Source organism: Petromyzon marinus, chromosome 4, assembly GCF_048934315.1.
Source record: "Petromyzon marinus isolate PM22_M1 ecotype Great Lakes invasive population chromosome 4, UKy_Petmar_22M1.pri1.0, whole genome shotgun sequence".
NCBI lineage: Eukaryota > Metazoa > Chordata > Hyperoartia > Petromyzontiformes > Petromyzontidae > Petromyzon > Petromyzon marinus.
Window position 1 is genome coordinate 5,157,320 of NC_133670.1, and position 15,498 is coordinate 5,172,817.

The 15,498-nt window shown below is 44.8% G+C and overlaps 1 protein-coding gene across 7 annotated transcripts in view; it reads right to left on the reverse strand.

The window, feature by feature from the left end:
* Positions 1–15,498, reverse strand: part of LOC116938819 (disco-interacting protein 2 homolog C-like) — a 136,748-nt gene that overhangs the window by 30,751 nt on the left and 90,499 nt on the right. For all 7 annotated transcript variants that reach the window (XM_076054952.1, XM_032946503.2, XM_032946502.2 and 4 more), the window contains 8 exons: positions 13,811–13,875; positions 12,190–12,283; positions 10,111–10,230; positions 6,926–7,040; positions 5,875–6,014; positions 4,240–4,376; positions 2,932–3,012; positions 2,219–2,346 (listed from right to left, as the gene is read on the reverse strand). In XM_076054952.1, coding sequence (XP_075911067.1) covers positions 2,219–2,346; positions 2,932–3,012; positions 4,240–4,376; positions 5,875–6,014; positions 6,926–7,040; positions 10,111–10,230; positions 12,190–12,283; positions 13,811–13,875 — 880 coding nt within the window. The remainder of the gene's footprint in view (positions 1–2,218; positions 2,347–2,931; positions 3,013–4,239; positions 4,377–5,874; positions 6,015–6,925; positions 7,041–10,110; positions 10,231–12,189; positions 12,284–13,810; positions 13,876–15,498) is intronic.

The following is a 15,498-nucleotide window of genomic DNA, read 5'->3' on the forward strand; positions in this document are numbered from 1 at the left end:
CACAGTGTTAAAAAGCCCTGCACCCAACGGTTATGCAAAAAAAATAATCTTTAAGCGTTGGTGCTGTAAATGTATGTTACACAATGAAAGTGCGAATTCAGTGATTTGTGGATAATTAAAGTGCACACGAAGCATCGCTACCAACATTCAATCGGTCCAGCTTGTAAAAACGTGGCCGTGAAAAGCTGCTGGATATTGCATCTCCTGGTGCGAGTGGGGCGCCACGGTGGCGAGATGTTAACTACCTCGCCTGGTATACAGGAGGTCGTGAGTTCGATCTCGACCCCGAGCCGTGTATATTTGTAGTTTGCATGTTCTCTCTGTGGTTTTAATGCATTTTTCCCTGGGTCCTTCCATTTTTCTCTCCACATTTAGAATCAACATGCATTCCAGATGGCCGCAGAAGTGCATCTGAAAGCACGCGGTGTAGTGACCATCTTTACTATTTGGTTCTTTCGGTAAAGTCACGTAGGTAGAAAAATAATAGATCACGACGCTTCGATCGCCACACAAGCCAATCGTCTTCAGACGTCTTCAGACGACTGCTTGTTTGATTGCTTGTGCGGCGATCGAAACGTCGTGATCTATTATTTTTCTACCTACGTGACTTTACCGAAAGAACCAAAGAGTATGGATTCCTGCAGTCACGAAAGCTTCAAATCAAGAGTGACCATCTTGTTCGATGGCTTGCCAAAAGCGACTGCGAGGATGACCGGAGTTCGCATTATGGTTTATGCTCCTTGACGAGATCAGCAAGGTACTGTGGTTCATTTGTGGCAAGCACTTTTGTGTGTAATGAGTGCGACCTTATAACGTATTCGTTCGGCAACCGTAAGCCAATGCAGCTTGGCGAGCACTGGACGGACACGGTCGGATCTTGCAATACCCGTCACGTTGGGTGACCTTAACGGGAATTTCTAATCGTTGAGATTAACTGGGCGGCTGGTGGAAGGATGCATGGATGCAGAGAAACGAACACTGGCCTCGCGCCTGTTCCACAAGGGAGACACTCTTTGGTCTTTGAGCAAAGTTACATGACTCGTTTTTTTTTTTTGGGACACGTGCAAAGAAAGACAATTGTGTAAAACAGTGGCTTCTACACATTTCTACAGAATTGGATTTCAGGTCACACAGCACTTGGCTATAAACCAGCTGAGTGATGGTCAGGCACAAACACTTGCCTGACAACAGGAGACCAATGGTGGCAAGCGTCCCATTAAAAGCCATTATTAACGACTAAACACCACGGCAATCGCCAATGATTAACGGTTGCATACAGGACTATTGACCTTGATGGGCCATTATAGGTCTTGTTTTAACCTGAATGATACATTCACTTACACTTATGTCACTTAACAAGAAAGCAATTAAACAACTGAGTGTTTTAATTTTCAATACCATTAGACTCACTAAATGTTTAGCATCATTAATTGAAAAAGGTAAATAAATCAATGTGGTCGTCACACAAAAGCACATTCACAATTATGATGCAGCCTCCTCCCTCGACTATATATTGATCAAAAAAATACATCTATCAATAGGTTTTATTTCATTGCATATTCATGTATTTATGTACTTATTTTAGCCATGCATTTGGTAACATAAAATACATGTTTTCATCATTTAATTATCACCAAAGTAATTTTCACTTTGTGATTGAAAAAATGTTGGTTGCAAATGTTTTATTCTGTGTGCCACACAGTCAGTGATGGCGATAGCAAGTGTGGTGTGATTTGTCGAGCCTGGGTCTGCTGTCTGGCATCTCAGTGTACGAGTACGCGAGGGCGTGAGCATAGGAGTGAGCATGTGCAAGAGTGAGGGAGTGAGTGAGTGTGTGAGCATGTGAGTGAGTAAGTCAGCGAGGGAGTGAACCAAGCAGTTAGCCAGCGAGGGAGTGAGTGAGCGAGCGAGCATGTGAGTGAGCGAGTGAGCATGTGAGCGAACGAGCGTGTGAGTGAGTATGAGTGACTGATCAAGCGAGTGACTGATTGAGCGAGCGAGCGTGTGAGTGCGCGAACAATTGCGTGAGAATGAGTGAGTGAGCGTGCGAGCGAGTGCACGAGTGAGCGAGCGTGCGAGCGAGTGTACGAGTGAGCGGGCACGTGAGTATGTGAGCAAGCGTTTGAGTGAGCGAGTAAGCATGTGAGTGAGCGTATGCGTAAGCGAGCGTGCGAGCGAGCGGGTGAGAGCATGTGAGTGAGCGAGCGAGTGGGCTCACCGTCCACGGTACACCAGCTTGACTGGCTCCACAGCCAGCGCGGTGGCGATGACGTCGTCGGCGCTGTGCCTCCTGCCTGCGACCATCATGAGACCATCCGTCTTGCCCACGGAAAACATGAGCCCGTTCTGGAAGCACACGCGGGCGTGGCACCGCCATCGGCATCATCGTTTAACTTTTAACATTGCTCCCAATGTGGAATGAAGGCAAAACGGAATTACGATTAGTATGCAGCATCAATATCCTATAACAATCGTCAAGGTTTATAAAACGGTAAATGTAGTAAAATCATGTCCGTTAATTTACGAGGTTTAAAAAGACACATTAGATATTGTGCAATGGGCACCCTGGTAAAACAGAATAATAATCTGTTTACACTTTAGCTTCTTGGGATGCAGTTAAATTTAGACACTATAACCCAAATTGCATTGCACATTAATAACTATTTCGTAAACTCTTAACGAGGACAAGGATACCTACATGTAATTAAATATTTTTTATTTGCTGACTTAAAAACCTACTTGGCGTTCGAGGAAATGCGATGGAAATTCTCCAAAAGAATTACCCAGAGGTGGCACAATGGCTCTGAACTGAGCACGCCGACCCGACACCCTCTCCCCTGACGGAAGGCAACTGCCTGACACTCGCACTGCTGTAACATCGTATATGCGTCGGTTATCATTATTACAGACAATTGGCAAATTGAGACTTACAGGCCCAAGGAAGCCGAGCAGCCCAGTTCTGATGAAGGGATACTGGCTCACGGGAGACCCCGTGGCACTGACAGGAAACACCTGCACGCACAGACCAGCACAACACACAAACACACACGGCAGAACTCAAGACTTCCCGGCCAGCTCGTTATTGAAGCTAGAAAAGCAAATCACTGCTGTAATCCGTCTCTGTACACGTGTGGGAGTGGTGGTGGCGGCAGTAGAAACTGGCTGAATTTTTTAACACAGAATACAAATAAAGGTTACCGTGTGCGTGTGTTTTTATATAAATAAGAGTGGTAGTGCGCTAGGAACCTTGTGACCTGAGTTCAATGCCCGCTCACAGCCAACACCAGTGGCTATCTGAACTGGTCATGGGCTTCCCTTCGGTCGACTTAGCCTTAAATGAGTACCTGGTGCAGTGTGTAAACATCGCCACGAGGGAGACAAAGGCGGCCTGGCATGGTGCTGCTCAGCCACCCACTCGTGTGCCATATCAGCCTTCATAGGTGCTTGGTAGCCCCAAAAGTCTATTCGGGCTATACGGGGGGGGCGGGGGATCTTTGCCTGTTTGTATTGAGATCTTTTGTGCAAGATTTTCTTAAATAATGTAACAGTTAACATCGTTACATAATACACGAACATGGCCAATGGCTGGACTGATGCAAATCAATCGTGTACGCCGATATTCAACGTAAAATTGTAAAAAAATACAATTCAAAAAGACTTGTCACGTTATGTGTGTAGGCTTGTCAGTATAAAATGTATGCACGTATATAATTTATCATGACATGGTAAACTAGCTAGCACGAACAATAATATATCTAGATATTTTCAACAAACGCGGGACCTGTTGCTGTTGAAGCACTTTTTTTTATTGGCATCACCGCGGTGCTGCTGTGTTGAACTGCATGCGAGTGACTGCAGGTGACATCATTAGCGTGCTACAATAATGCACTTGCCCATAGCAATCAAGCAGAATTGTTCATTATCATAGCATCAGACTCGTGTAGGACAGACAGCTCACAGGACATGCTGCAAAGGTCCATACCTACAAGAGCTGTTTGTTTTTAATGTTGCATATTGCTTCAAGTCAAGCACTCATATGCTTTCGCCAGCAAAAAAGAACACACAAGTGCAATCACAAGCCTTCGCCCTCTCCATGGATGCCATGACTTTGCAGGCACGAGGAGGGTAGCATCACCTCGCCCCCCCCCCGCATCCCATCCCGCTCTCGCGTCCCCGGGGAGCCGCGGAGAGTGAGGCTGCCGCGTCAGGGATAGCGGGGGGTGGCAGGGACAGACCGACCTCGAAGATGCTCTTGGTGATGCCGGGCAGGCCGTAGTACGTGGAGGCTGTGGATCGGGAGCTCACGCAGATCTCTCCGATCTCGTCCGTCCGGCAAAGCTGCGGAGGCCCATCCGGCTTGACGATGCACATCAATGCTGTGTCGCCGCCAGGAGCACACGCCACAGCATGTTGGCATTTGGGCATGGAGAACCTTCAAAGCGAGCTTTTTTTTTTATTTTAACCAGGTAAGGGCCACTGAGCTATATAGGCTCTTTTTCAGAAGTGACCTGGCCACAAACGATAGCCCAAAGAAGTGGCTTATGTTGGCATTTATAAGCGGCGGAATGCTCAAAAAGCATGTTTCTAAATTTTTGAGGAAAAACCCATGTGACCACAGGGAGAACATGGTCGAGATCGAACCCACGACCTCCTGTATACCAAATAAGGTAGGTAACGTCTCACAAGCCTTCAATTGTTCACTTGCATTCAGGGAGCGTGCAAACAGAGTTTCAAAAGGAGAGGAACACAATACATTCTGTATATTCACGTCACATTTCACTTGAACGTGTAACTGATACACTGCATGACCACTCAATTTGGTCACGCAAATAGCATAACGTTTTTAACAGGACACAATTCAATTTACTCTATATTCATCAAAGTGAATTGGTTCTTAATCCAACAGGAGGTTGTACAATGGCACGATATGTCAATATATTAAATATATCTATCAATCTACGTGGCTTTACCAAAAGACCCAAAGAATCCTGCAGTCACGAAAGCTTTAAGTCAAGATATTAAATATACTTTCATTTTATGCAATTTTACATGAGCAGACAAACATCGTTTGCAGTGTATGGGAGTATACAAGTACATACATACATTGTTCACAGTAAGAATTATAAACTCAAATTAGACTATAATAGGTTTTTTACCCTTTTTTATGGCAACAAAACAGGTGTTAAGATGTTAAAACACCAAACTGAAACCTTTTACAAGGAATCATGTCTGCATTAACCACAATACTTCTGGTCAGAATGCAAAAAAACCACTCTGATAATATATGCATTGTCCTTGAAACTGATTGGTCCACACAAAAAAAGGGGAAAACCCTATTATCATATTTTGGTACTGGCAAAGGAGGTCCCATGATGTAGATTCTCACCCCGAGCTCCCATTACTCTGATAGTGGCATTGTCTTTGGGCAGTACGCCTTTTGGCGTCCTCTGGTCTAACACCATTTGAGACGAGGCTCAAAAGAAAGCCGTCTCTGGTGTGGACCAATCAGTTTCAAGGACAATGCCACATATATTATCAGAGTTTGTTTTTTGTTTGCATTCTGACCACAAGTATTGTGGTTAATGCAGACATGATTTCCTGTAGAAGGTTTCAGTTTGGTGTTTTAACATCTTAACACCTGTTTTGTTGCCAGAAAAAAGGGGAAAAACCTATTATTATATTTTGGTACTTGCAAAGGAGGTCCCATGATATTTGTTTACTTTTATTTTTAATTTAATTCATCGCATCTAAGGGACAAGCAAGTGCAACTCCATGACAGCTACTAGACATTGGTGAATAAGAGCTTCATAGATCATCAGACTCCTCCAGTATATAAACAAAGATTCTGACACAGAGATGTAGGCAGCCACTCACCGCCCGGCATGACGTTGCCGGAGTCTTGCACCGTGAGCACGGAGAGCTTCTCCTCCGAGTCGGCCCGGATCACGCCGAAGCTCAGGCCATGCATGGAGAGGACGCCGCGCCCCGTGGGCCGGCTGCCCTCTGCACCCGGCCTGCACAACCACACGCACGACAACGACGACGATGAGCAACGCCAAAGCCTCAGGGGGTCACTCTGCCCTGCTGATCTTAACCTATTAGCGTCATTATCAGCTATGATGTATCCACTGACACCAATCACGTATATCGGCCTCCCAAAGCCGTCGCTACCTTTCAGGGTCTTGCAAAACCAAAATCCAACGAGTTTTGCTGGGGTGGGTCTTCTGGATGGGCTCTGCGGGACGTTGCTGATGTTGACTAATACAACATCGTCCAGTGGGTGGCAAAGTCGACGGTACAAAACGAAAAGCTTCCGCGCACAAAGCAATTTTCATCGCTCGATCTCCGCGGTTGACATCGTCTTTGGCGTGTTCGCTTCTTCGGCTGCCACTCTGGTTCACCGGCCATCAGCCTTTCTAGTAACATGCCCTGCCAAAGCTGACGTAACTTTCCTAGTTTAACAATGCAGGCTTTCGAGACTAATATTATCCATTATAGAGGTTTTATGGGTTAGATTAAGTAAATATAAATGTGTTGTTTAAACCCACCACTGGCCAGACCCAGCCAATTAGTAAGGTTTGTCATGCAAACAAAACACAACACATTGGCATGTTTGTTTTTTGTGACAAACCTTCCAAATTGTCTGTCAGGTGGTGGCATGTTTAACGACACATTTATCTTTATGTGATGTAACCCAAAAAACCTCCATGGTTAGCTTTCTTAAATCACAACAAGTCAACATGATGTCAATGACCGGTTTACTAAAAGTGGGTATAATTTACACACGTAATACTGTATATTCAAAACAAATTCAAATCAAGCCAAAATAAGATTTCATTTCATGCTCGGATACGTAAGTTTACTTCAAGTGAAAAGCGCAAAATATCTAGATGAACTTGAGAAAACAGTAACGCGTGTGTGTTACCTGCGAATAGCCACAGTGAGTGCCTCTGGAGAGCTGGCACAGGGACAGATAGCATCTGGCTTCAGTCCCCTACTTTGGAAGGTGTTCAAGAAGGCATCGCAGGATGAGACAGACCCTGCAAAACAATAAAGAAGATCGCGTGCTGTTGCGAAAGCGAAAACACATTCTCATCACAAACCGCAGCAGCGCTTTAAGCTAAGGGGCACGCAGGGCATGACGGACGTTTGCTCACTCTGTTTGTAAAAAAACTCAAATCCTCTCCGGGGTTAAGAGGAGCCATCCCTTGTCGGCCTCCGTGGATCAACCCCATTGATTAGTTAGGAGCGGAGCAAGCATGCATGTCGATTCCCCAAACGGCCGCAAGCCCACGATCGGCAGTCCGAGCACAGCGAAGAGTCAAGCACATTTGACCGAGGAGGAGCGTGGTCCCACAGGATTAAGCATGGCAGGGCCTTTGAGGTGCGTGGGCCCAGCTGGCTCATGGCACTGGCCGCCAGTAACAAAACACATCGACCCGCTCGCGGCATTCGGGAACCCCCCCCCACCCCCGCCAACAAGCAGCAAAATCGTATACCCTTCTAACCAGCCTTGTAATTGTAAAGCAAAAATTAATGGATTTGATTAATAAAAGCAATTCAAGGCTGATTTTAAGCTTTCGTGACTGCAATGATTCACCTTTTTGGTTCTTTCGGTAAAGTCACGTAGAATGAGAATAAAACCTTATAACAAAATAAGACAATAAAATTCTCACGACGTTTCGGCCACAACACAGTAGCCTTGTGTTGTGGCCGAAACGTCGTGAGAATTTTATCGTCTTATTTTGTTTTATTCTCATTCTACGTGACTTTACTGAAAGAACCAAGAAGATGAATTCAAGACTGATTATGGATATTCCAGCGTACATGAATTTCACGAAGGGTTATTCATTTTGGATTGTAAAGTACGGGGTGGGAGATCAAGGCCATCTGCAGCACCAGGTCATCAGGAGTGACAATTTTAGCAACAACAAGAAAAATATTAACTCATCTGCACCCCATCATGCACACGAGACAATCAATCAAAAGTGGCGATGCTCTGAAGCTCCTCCAGATGGCCAGCATTTGCAAAACCAAGAGGCCGCTCTTCCACTCTCACACCACGCAGCCTGGTGACCTCACGTGTGGGTTTTGTGTTCAGCAGCATTATCAGGAGGAATCACAGTCCCCGAGTCTTCAAAGTTTAAATGTCTCACTGCTCAAATGAAGATGGGATGGTACTCATCGCTACCGCCATCCATGAGCCGGTCGTAGAAATGTCACATTATTATGGCAGGGACCAGTCACTCCATAGCTAAACCCACTGCTCAAAATTGAAAACGTATTTCTTTCGAATAGTTTTTTTGTGTGCTTAGTTTGGTGTCCTTTCTCAGCACCTCCGATTAGCATGGTTTGCTACGTACGGTGCGAAAGAAGTTCAACATACATAATACACTTGAATCTTAGAACACGTAAAATGCTTCAACAATAACAATGGGAATGTTTAATGATTAAAGCCCAACAATTGGTCACGTATCAAAATATGCAAATGAAACAGGGAAACTACAGTTACTTCTATTAATCTCACGAAGGCATTATCATATCACTGTGAAAGATCTGCAAAATTGTTTAAAAGATAAAGGCCCCATTTGTAATTGTCAGATGTATTGGGTAAGGTTGGCGTGGCATGAAAGCATAGCTTAGATCCCCTCATCACTAACACCTATACTTAGTAGTAAAGTATTAGTATTAAATGCATTCTTAATTTTTTTCTTTATGCATTGGCTATTCATTATCACAATAACAAATAATGTAATTTGCAGGGCGAAAATGCAAAAGCACGTAAAAAAGCTTCAACATAATGTATTGACCAGAGCGCAAAACAGAACCAAGATAATACGTGCAGAATTTCCAGCACATCTCATAAAACAACACTAACACTATGTGTCCTTGCTTCTGAAGGCAAATCATAGGAAATGGAACTTGACTCGGATGCCCGGTGAACTAATCATGTTCATAGAGACAAAGCAAAGCACTCACTCGTGTCTGTAATCAGACCACCCCATTTACAGACTGTCCTCAGGCGGTCACAGATTTTAATTCTCACACAATAGCTACTTAGAATTCAGAGAACGCCTGCTGGAGAGAGCCATAGTATGGCGCTGCGATCCAGCAAAGTGTCAGGGAAACTGGTCCCAATTCCTATGGCATGAAAATTTCGCTCGTTTAAGAAAACACCGCGGGTCTAGAAGATCGTTACACGTGCAGTGTAAAATGAGCTCAAGCACCAGCGTTAAAAGCATATAAAAATATTCTGCTCGTGTGCTAGGTTTGGACAAAATACAACAATTGCTCCTCGGCAGAATGTCTAACACGAAAATAAAAACAGTGATAATATTGCAGTTGCCTGTTTTGAGAGGGCAGACTGCTTTGGATGGAAGGCGTTTGACGTTATTCACAATACAAACAAGCACACCAGGCCGCACGGGATTGTGCACCTTGCTGCAATATGCTCATGCCACAGAGTGCCAAGCCGGTTGGTGTCTGTGCAACCCGTGGGGTGTATTGGCAGCCTGTGCTCACACGACGTTTTTGCAACCCCATTTGTCTGCAAATCACGTGATGCAAAGTGAAGTGATTGCACTTAAAATGTGTCCGAGCATCACGGTGCAGGCAGTTTTTTAATCCACAATTCACACACAAATGCATGACCGTGCAAGAATGCTACTTTCCATTTTATATATAATTGTCAAATAACCAAAAAAAACTAATTCCTTTTGTTTTGAACTCAGATCAGAAATATTTCCTTTGTTGCACCTTCATCAGGAAAAACACCAAGCACTGCACTGAAAATGAAGTGAGTGTGACAGCATCTGTAAGGCTAATAATTTACAGCCCTTTGTCAATCCACTGCTGGACAAAGGCCTCGCTCCATGCTGTGCCGGTCACGAGGCGTTTGGCTTGATCAAACTGCTTTGCAGTATGCCGGACACTCCCACGATAATAACAACAACAAAAAGCTCTCTCTGACAACCCTGTCGGCAGGCATCAGGAGGGTTTTACTGCACTGCTGTTGGTGCAGTGCTGGGATGGTGGGTGGGTGGATTGGAGGGGGTGGGGGGGGGCAGGCGAAATGGTCAGGCCGCGACGACATCTGCCGTAAACACTCACAGGGGTTGGCCCCGTCGGACACGACGAGCATGCGCAGGGAGCTCAGGTTGACCTCGCGGTGCTCGCGGTGCGACATCATGGCCCAGTGCATGTCACGTGACTTGACGGTGGCCACGCCGGCTGTGGGGAGGGCGCAGCACGGCCGAAGCACAGCACAGCAACAAACGGCAATGCGCAGATGAGACGCCCGCGTCACACAGGACGCGCTGCTTAGGTTTTACGTGCCGCTAAGGAAGCTCACACCTGTTGAATCCGGCCTACTACTCGTTACGATTCAACAAAGGCCACACTTTGTTCTGTGGGAGACACGGAGCTTTTTGCAGCCAGGCTCCGCGATTGTGGATTTCCCTTCCGCCTCGGTCCATTGAGAGAATCTGAGCATGTTACACTTTTTTAATCGTGTCTTAAAACTCACCTGTTTTTACAATAGGCTTTCTCCGTAACTTCGGCTTCATGTAAAGCCCTTTGGGGCCTTGTGCGAACTGCGTTATAAGATACCGAGTTTAAAAATATTACTATTACTCCATTGGGCGTGCAATTGCGGTAAGTGAATATACATTTGAAGGGGTTTTAGTTTGTTTTTCAAAATGCACCCAATTTGAGATACTGTAGTAATAACATGCATTTGACATGATAATCTGTGACGTAGACTAACCCAAGAACAAACAAATGATTTCCGTTCACCGTTGAAAATGCAAGACTAAATAGTTTTGATAGCAGTGCTTTACACAGCACCGTGTTTAAATAGCGGTATCCGCTGTAAGTAACATATTTTTTTTTTATGTAATGCATGTGAGGGTTGCCATTATCACTCTAAAAGTTAAATAATCGGTTGCTTCACAGAAATTTGCCTTTTACCCTCAAGCCGAACAATATTAACCCCTTCCTTCCACAAGAAATAAAAACAAGAAAATGTTGTAATATTAAAGTATTTTTTTTCCCCTTTGCAGCAAAAAAAAAACCCAATCCATATTCAAAAGAGAACGGCGTGAACCGGCGAATGCCAAGCGATGATGCATCGCATGCATTGACAGGCAAATTTGTCTGCAAAGTGAACGATGGGTGCCCTGCCACCACCCCCCCTTTTTCGCTGGCGCAGTTGCGCTCCCTTTCCACAGCGGTCACCTGCAAGGCACAGAGGCCCACGGCGGCGGCTGCAAGCCACTGCGCCGCAGCCAGAAAGTGAGCACACGGGCATGAACGGAAGCGCTAGTCAGCTGTCGTGCGAGCCTTTGAGCGTAGCTTGACAGATGCGATGAATCGCCGCTCAAAGGCTGCGGAAGAATTTGGCTGCAAACGTCCCCAGAGCAGCAGTTAGTGGAGAGCCCATGTCACCACGCAAAACACTCGTGGGATGATAAATCAATACAATACACGTGGGATACTGGAATGTAAATGAAAGCATCATGTCAGAAGACAGACGGCGATTGTAAGAGTCTTTTTGATAGATCACTTGATTACAAAACCTAAGAAACCAGTAACATTTAATGAAGAAAGATTGCAGCAACATACAGTTTGAGCCAAGTTGACTCAATAAAATTGACAGTACGATGCGAAAAAGGTAACTTTTTATCGTGCCCTGTTTGTCAATTTACTTTGGGTCCATCTGCACAAAATAACATCCAGAAAAATGATAACAGTAGATTTGTAATTTGACCAAATGGTGTCAAAGGTATTCTTGACAAAGATGCAAATTGTTTGCAATTGCCATTAATTAACAGGTCCCTGCAGGGTGGGCTGGTAGGAACATTGGAATTTTGCGCAATTTTATTTTTACACCCCAACAGCACGAGATTTCACTTCGTTAAAGTATTGAAAGGGGACGGACGGACGGACACATTAATCTATTGCAGGCTGGTACACTCAGTTTACAACTTCGTTCCTACCAGTATAAAACGCCCTCTAATGATGTTACGATTGCGAGTAAAGCGCTGTTAAAGATTTCTAAGCGTAGTGGACCTCACGTAAAAAAAAACTAAATCTAATAATTATCACTACTACTATGATCGCAGTGTTCACGGTGAGTGTGTGCCACGACGGGAGTGGTGGCGACGGAAAGGTGTGCACCGAAATCCGTACCTTTAAACTGGCACACCTTCTGGATCCAGGAGAGAGGGTTCGCCTTCATGAGGGCGTACGGCACGCACACCACGTGCACCATGTTCATCACGCTCTGCACACACACACCACACACGACGCATTCATGGGTTTTGGCCCACCCTCCCCTATCACCTCCGCGGATCGCACTCACCCACAAGGGGGAGGGGGGGGGCACCTTCTCTCTGCCTTCATTCGTGGCAGTCAAATGTACACCCAAGGCAAGCTCTCAACACACAGAGAACATCAAGGGACAAAATTTGGCAAACTGGAATATTACCCTAAATAATTAAGCTGGAAAGAAAAGCTCCTGCCCCAGTACGGGGCTGGCAATCTGTAAAGATGAAAAGTGACATCATTGCAGGGCTATCCAACAAAGAATTCGATTTAAATATGTGCTTTGAGAACAACTCTTTGATTTTTTTTAAGATTAACATTGGACTGAGTAGTTCCAATCTTGGCTTGAGTTGACAGAAGATTTAGCCAGAAATAATAAGGTAACATCTGTGAAAATACATTAAGTAAATCAAAATGTAGTTCATTCATAATATAGTATATTAAATAATGTATCTATATATATACGCAACTTCACTTTTACACGTGCAACATTTATGTACAGAACTTGGTACAAGGCATTGGGTGCCAAGTCTGTGCCAAAGTGCCAACCCAACCTCTGGAATTTAGTGCCATGGGGAACCCTGATTGAGAATGTGACGTTTGGATGGCGAGTGCTAAGAGGGCATCAAAACACACACTTGGGTTGGGGTTGGCACAATGTGGCATGTGTGTGGGATGTAACTGCATAGGTCTGCGATTGGTTGTGCCGAACAGCTCTCCGAAGTGTTTCATAATGTTATGGCGGCTTCTTCGGGAAGCGAATTTAGCTTGTAAAAAATCTCCGACACGCGGTCGTAAAACCAGAACAACACATCAAAGTGTGCGGGGGGCGTTTGTGGCCGCAGACGGCAGGGGTGTGAATCTCATAAAGTGTGAACATCATACCTGTATGTTAACTACACACAAGCCAAGTATCCACGTAGTTTTCCTGTTTGAAGGACTGTCGGATATGAATCAACTGTTGTGTTCAGTATGGAGCCAGTGGTGGAAAGCGCCAATTTCTGTGGCAAGGGAGCGTTTATCCGTACAATAACCACTGTTGACTCCTCACAAAGTGATGTCCGTTTAATCGACCGTAGAGGAATTTGAAGTCACATTCGGAAGGTTGTAATTGCAAATTCCTTTGGGGGGTTGATAAAAATGAATACCACTTTGTGTTGTACCCATTCTCCCACACATCACTTCACCCCAGCTGTATAGCTGTAAAGAGTTTTGGACACGTGTTTACTGACTTCTGCGGTGGTGTGGTAGAGCAGCGGTTCGCGCACAGCGCAATGAACCAAACAACCTGAGTTTGATTCATGGTTATGACTAACATCAGGGGTATGTTATATCTGGGTCGGTCTTTGAGAACCACCAGCCTTCAACAACCCGCATGAACCAGCATGGGGAAGTATGGTCAAACAACAACTGACAAGGTGTGGGTAGGCGTTCATCCAGCCGTAGATTCACAGAGGTGTAAATGATAAGTAACTAAGATACTCACGGTTAGGACTCCATGCCATAGTCCCACGTCCCTTTTGAAATCCACGACGTTAATGAGGATGTCACCTGCACCAGATCAGGAACACATCGTGAAACAATAATAATGCAGCATTCCACATTTAAAATATGTTTAAACACAAATTACATGACAAGGATGAATGTAATAGTGTATAATTTCATATTCTTGGTTCTTTCGGTAAAGTGACTTTACCGAAAGAACCAAGAATATGAATCCCTGCAGTCATGAAAAGCTTTAAATCAAAAGTGTATAGTTTGTTCTATAAGTAACATTCAAAAATGCAACCCTCCACAACAAGCTAAGCTTTAAAGTTTTGCTGAACAACAAAGGACGGACAACCTCGGTATGTGTCTAAAATATAAAAGATATTTGTATTTTGGTTGCATATTTGTCGTTAAGTGCACACACTATCAATATTGGCCCGGAGCTTGTACAGATAAAGAGAGTTGACTGTTTCTATGGGACCATTTTTGCCAGGATAAAGATGGTGAAAAAAAGAATAGGCTTTAGCATATCCGGCAAGAATACAGGTGTCAAGATGTTCAATCACAAAATCGGCACCCATCATAAGGGATCAAGTCTGCAACAAACAAAACATGGTTGTGGTAAACCATGCAAACAAAAAAATACTTTGATAATGTATGCATTGTCCTTGAACCTGGTACAGGCCAAACAGTTTCAAGGACAATGCATACATTATTATCGAAAGCATGGTGTGCGGTTAATGCATTAAGCACTTTGAAAATAAATCTAAAAACTTACTTTTTAAAACTTTCTTTTAATTAGGATTCTATTAATGTGTTATTTTTTTATTATGCCTAGAAATTTGTTACGTGATTTAATTTTGCCTACAATTTCACTTTCATTGTTCATGCCTGTGTAGAGGTGTTAACTACTCACTGTTCGGTAACCTGCATTGCCACTAGGTATCAAAGGGGCAGTGCAGCGTTACCTCTGAGTACATAACAGTTGGGGTCAGACGAGGTGAAGTGGATCGTAGCCACAGTTTGGTAAGAACCAATCAGACAGTTCCACGTGGGAATGTGTGATTGGTTTGACCTGGCCACAAACGGGTATAAGAAGGGTGACGGCGCAGACCGCGGGGAGTTCTCTCCCTACACGAAGACCGAAGCCCGGGCTGAAGATGGACAGGACCCTGGACCAGCCTTCAGGCCCTTCTGAGGGCTAAGGCTCGGCGTATCCAGTGGTCAAAACCCGCCGGGCCAGCGGTGGGTCAGATAGCCTCCCCTAGGTCCCAGCCAGAGGACTCTAGGGTAGCGGTAGACGTGTGAGTAAGTCCCGCCAAGATAGGAGGCTGTACCTCCTTAGGTTAGCAAGAGACCTGTGTGTAGGTCACGCTAAGTCCGGAGGCTGTACCTTCTTAGGGTATCGGGTGAGGGGACCGTATACCCCTCTGTGTGTTAAGGACTGTGTAAGAGAAGTAGTACAATAAACAGAGTGTGCCTCATAAGAAGTTTATTCGTCATTATAAACACTACACCTGTATAGCACTATGTATTGCATTTTTTTGCACGACTAGTGCTATAGAAACAAAGTTTGATTGATTTGATACCATGTGAGAGTTGACTGTGCTGCGCATATACACGCGATTGAAGCTCTACAACAAAGAGAACAGAACCACAAAGGTGCAGAGTCCAGATAATCGAGGC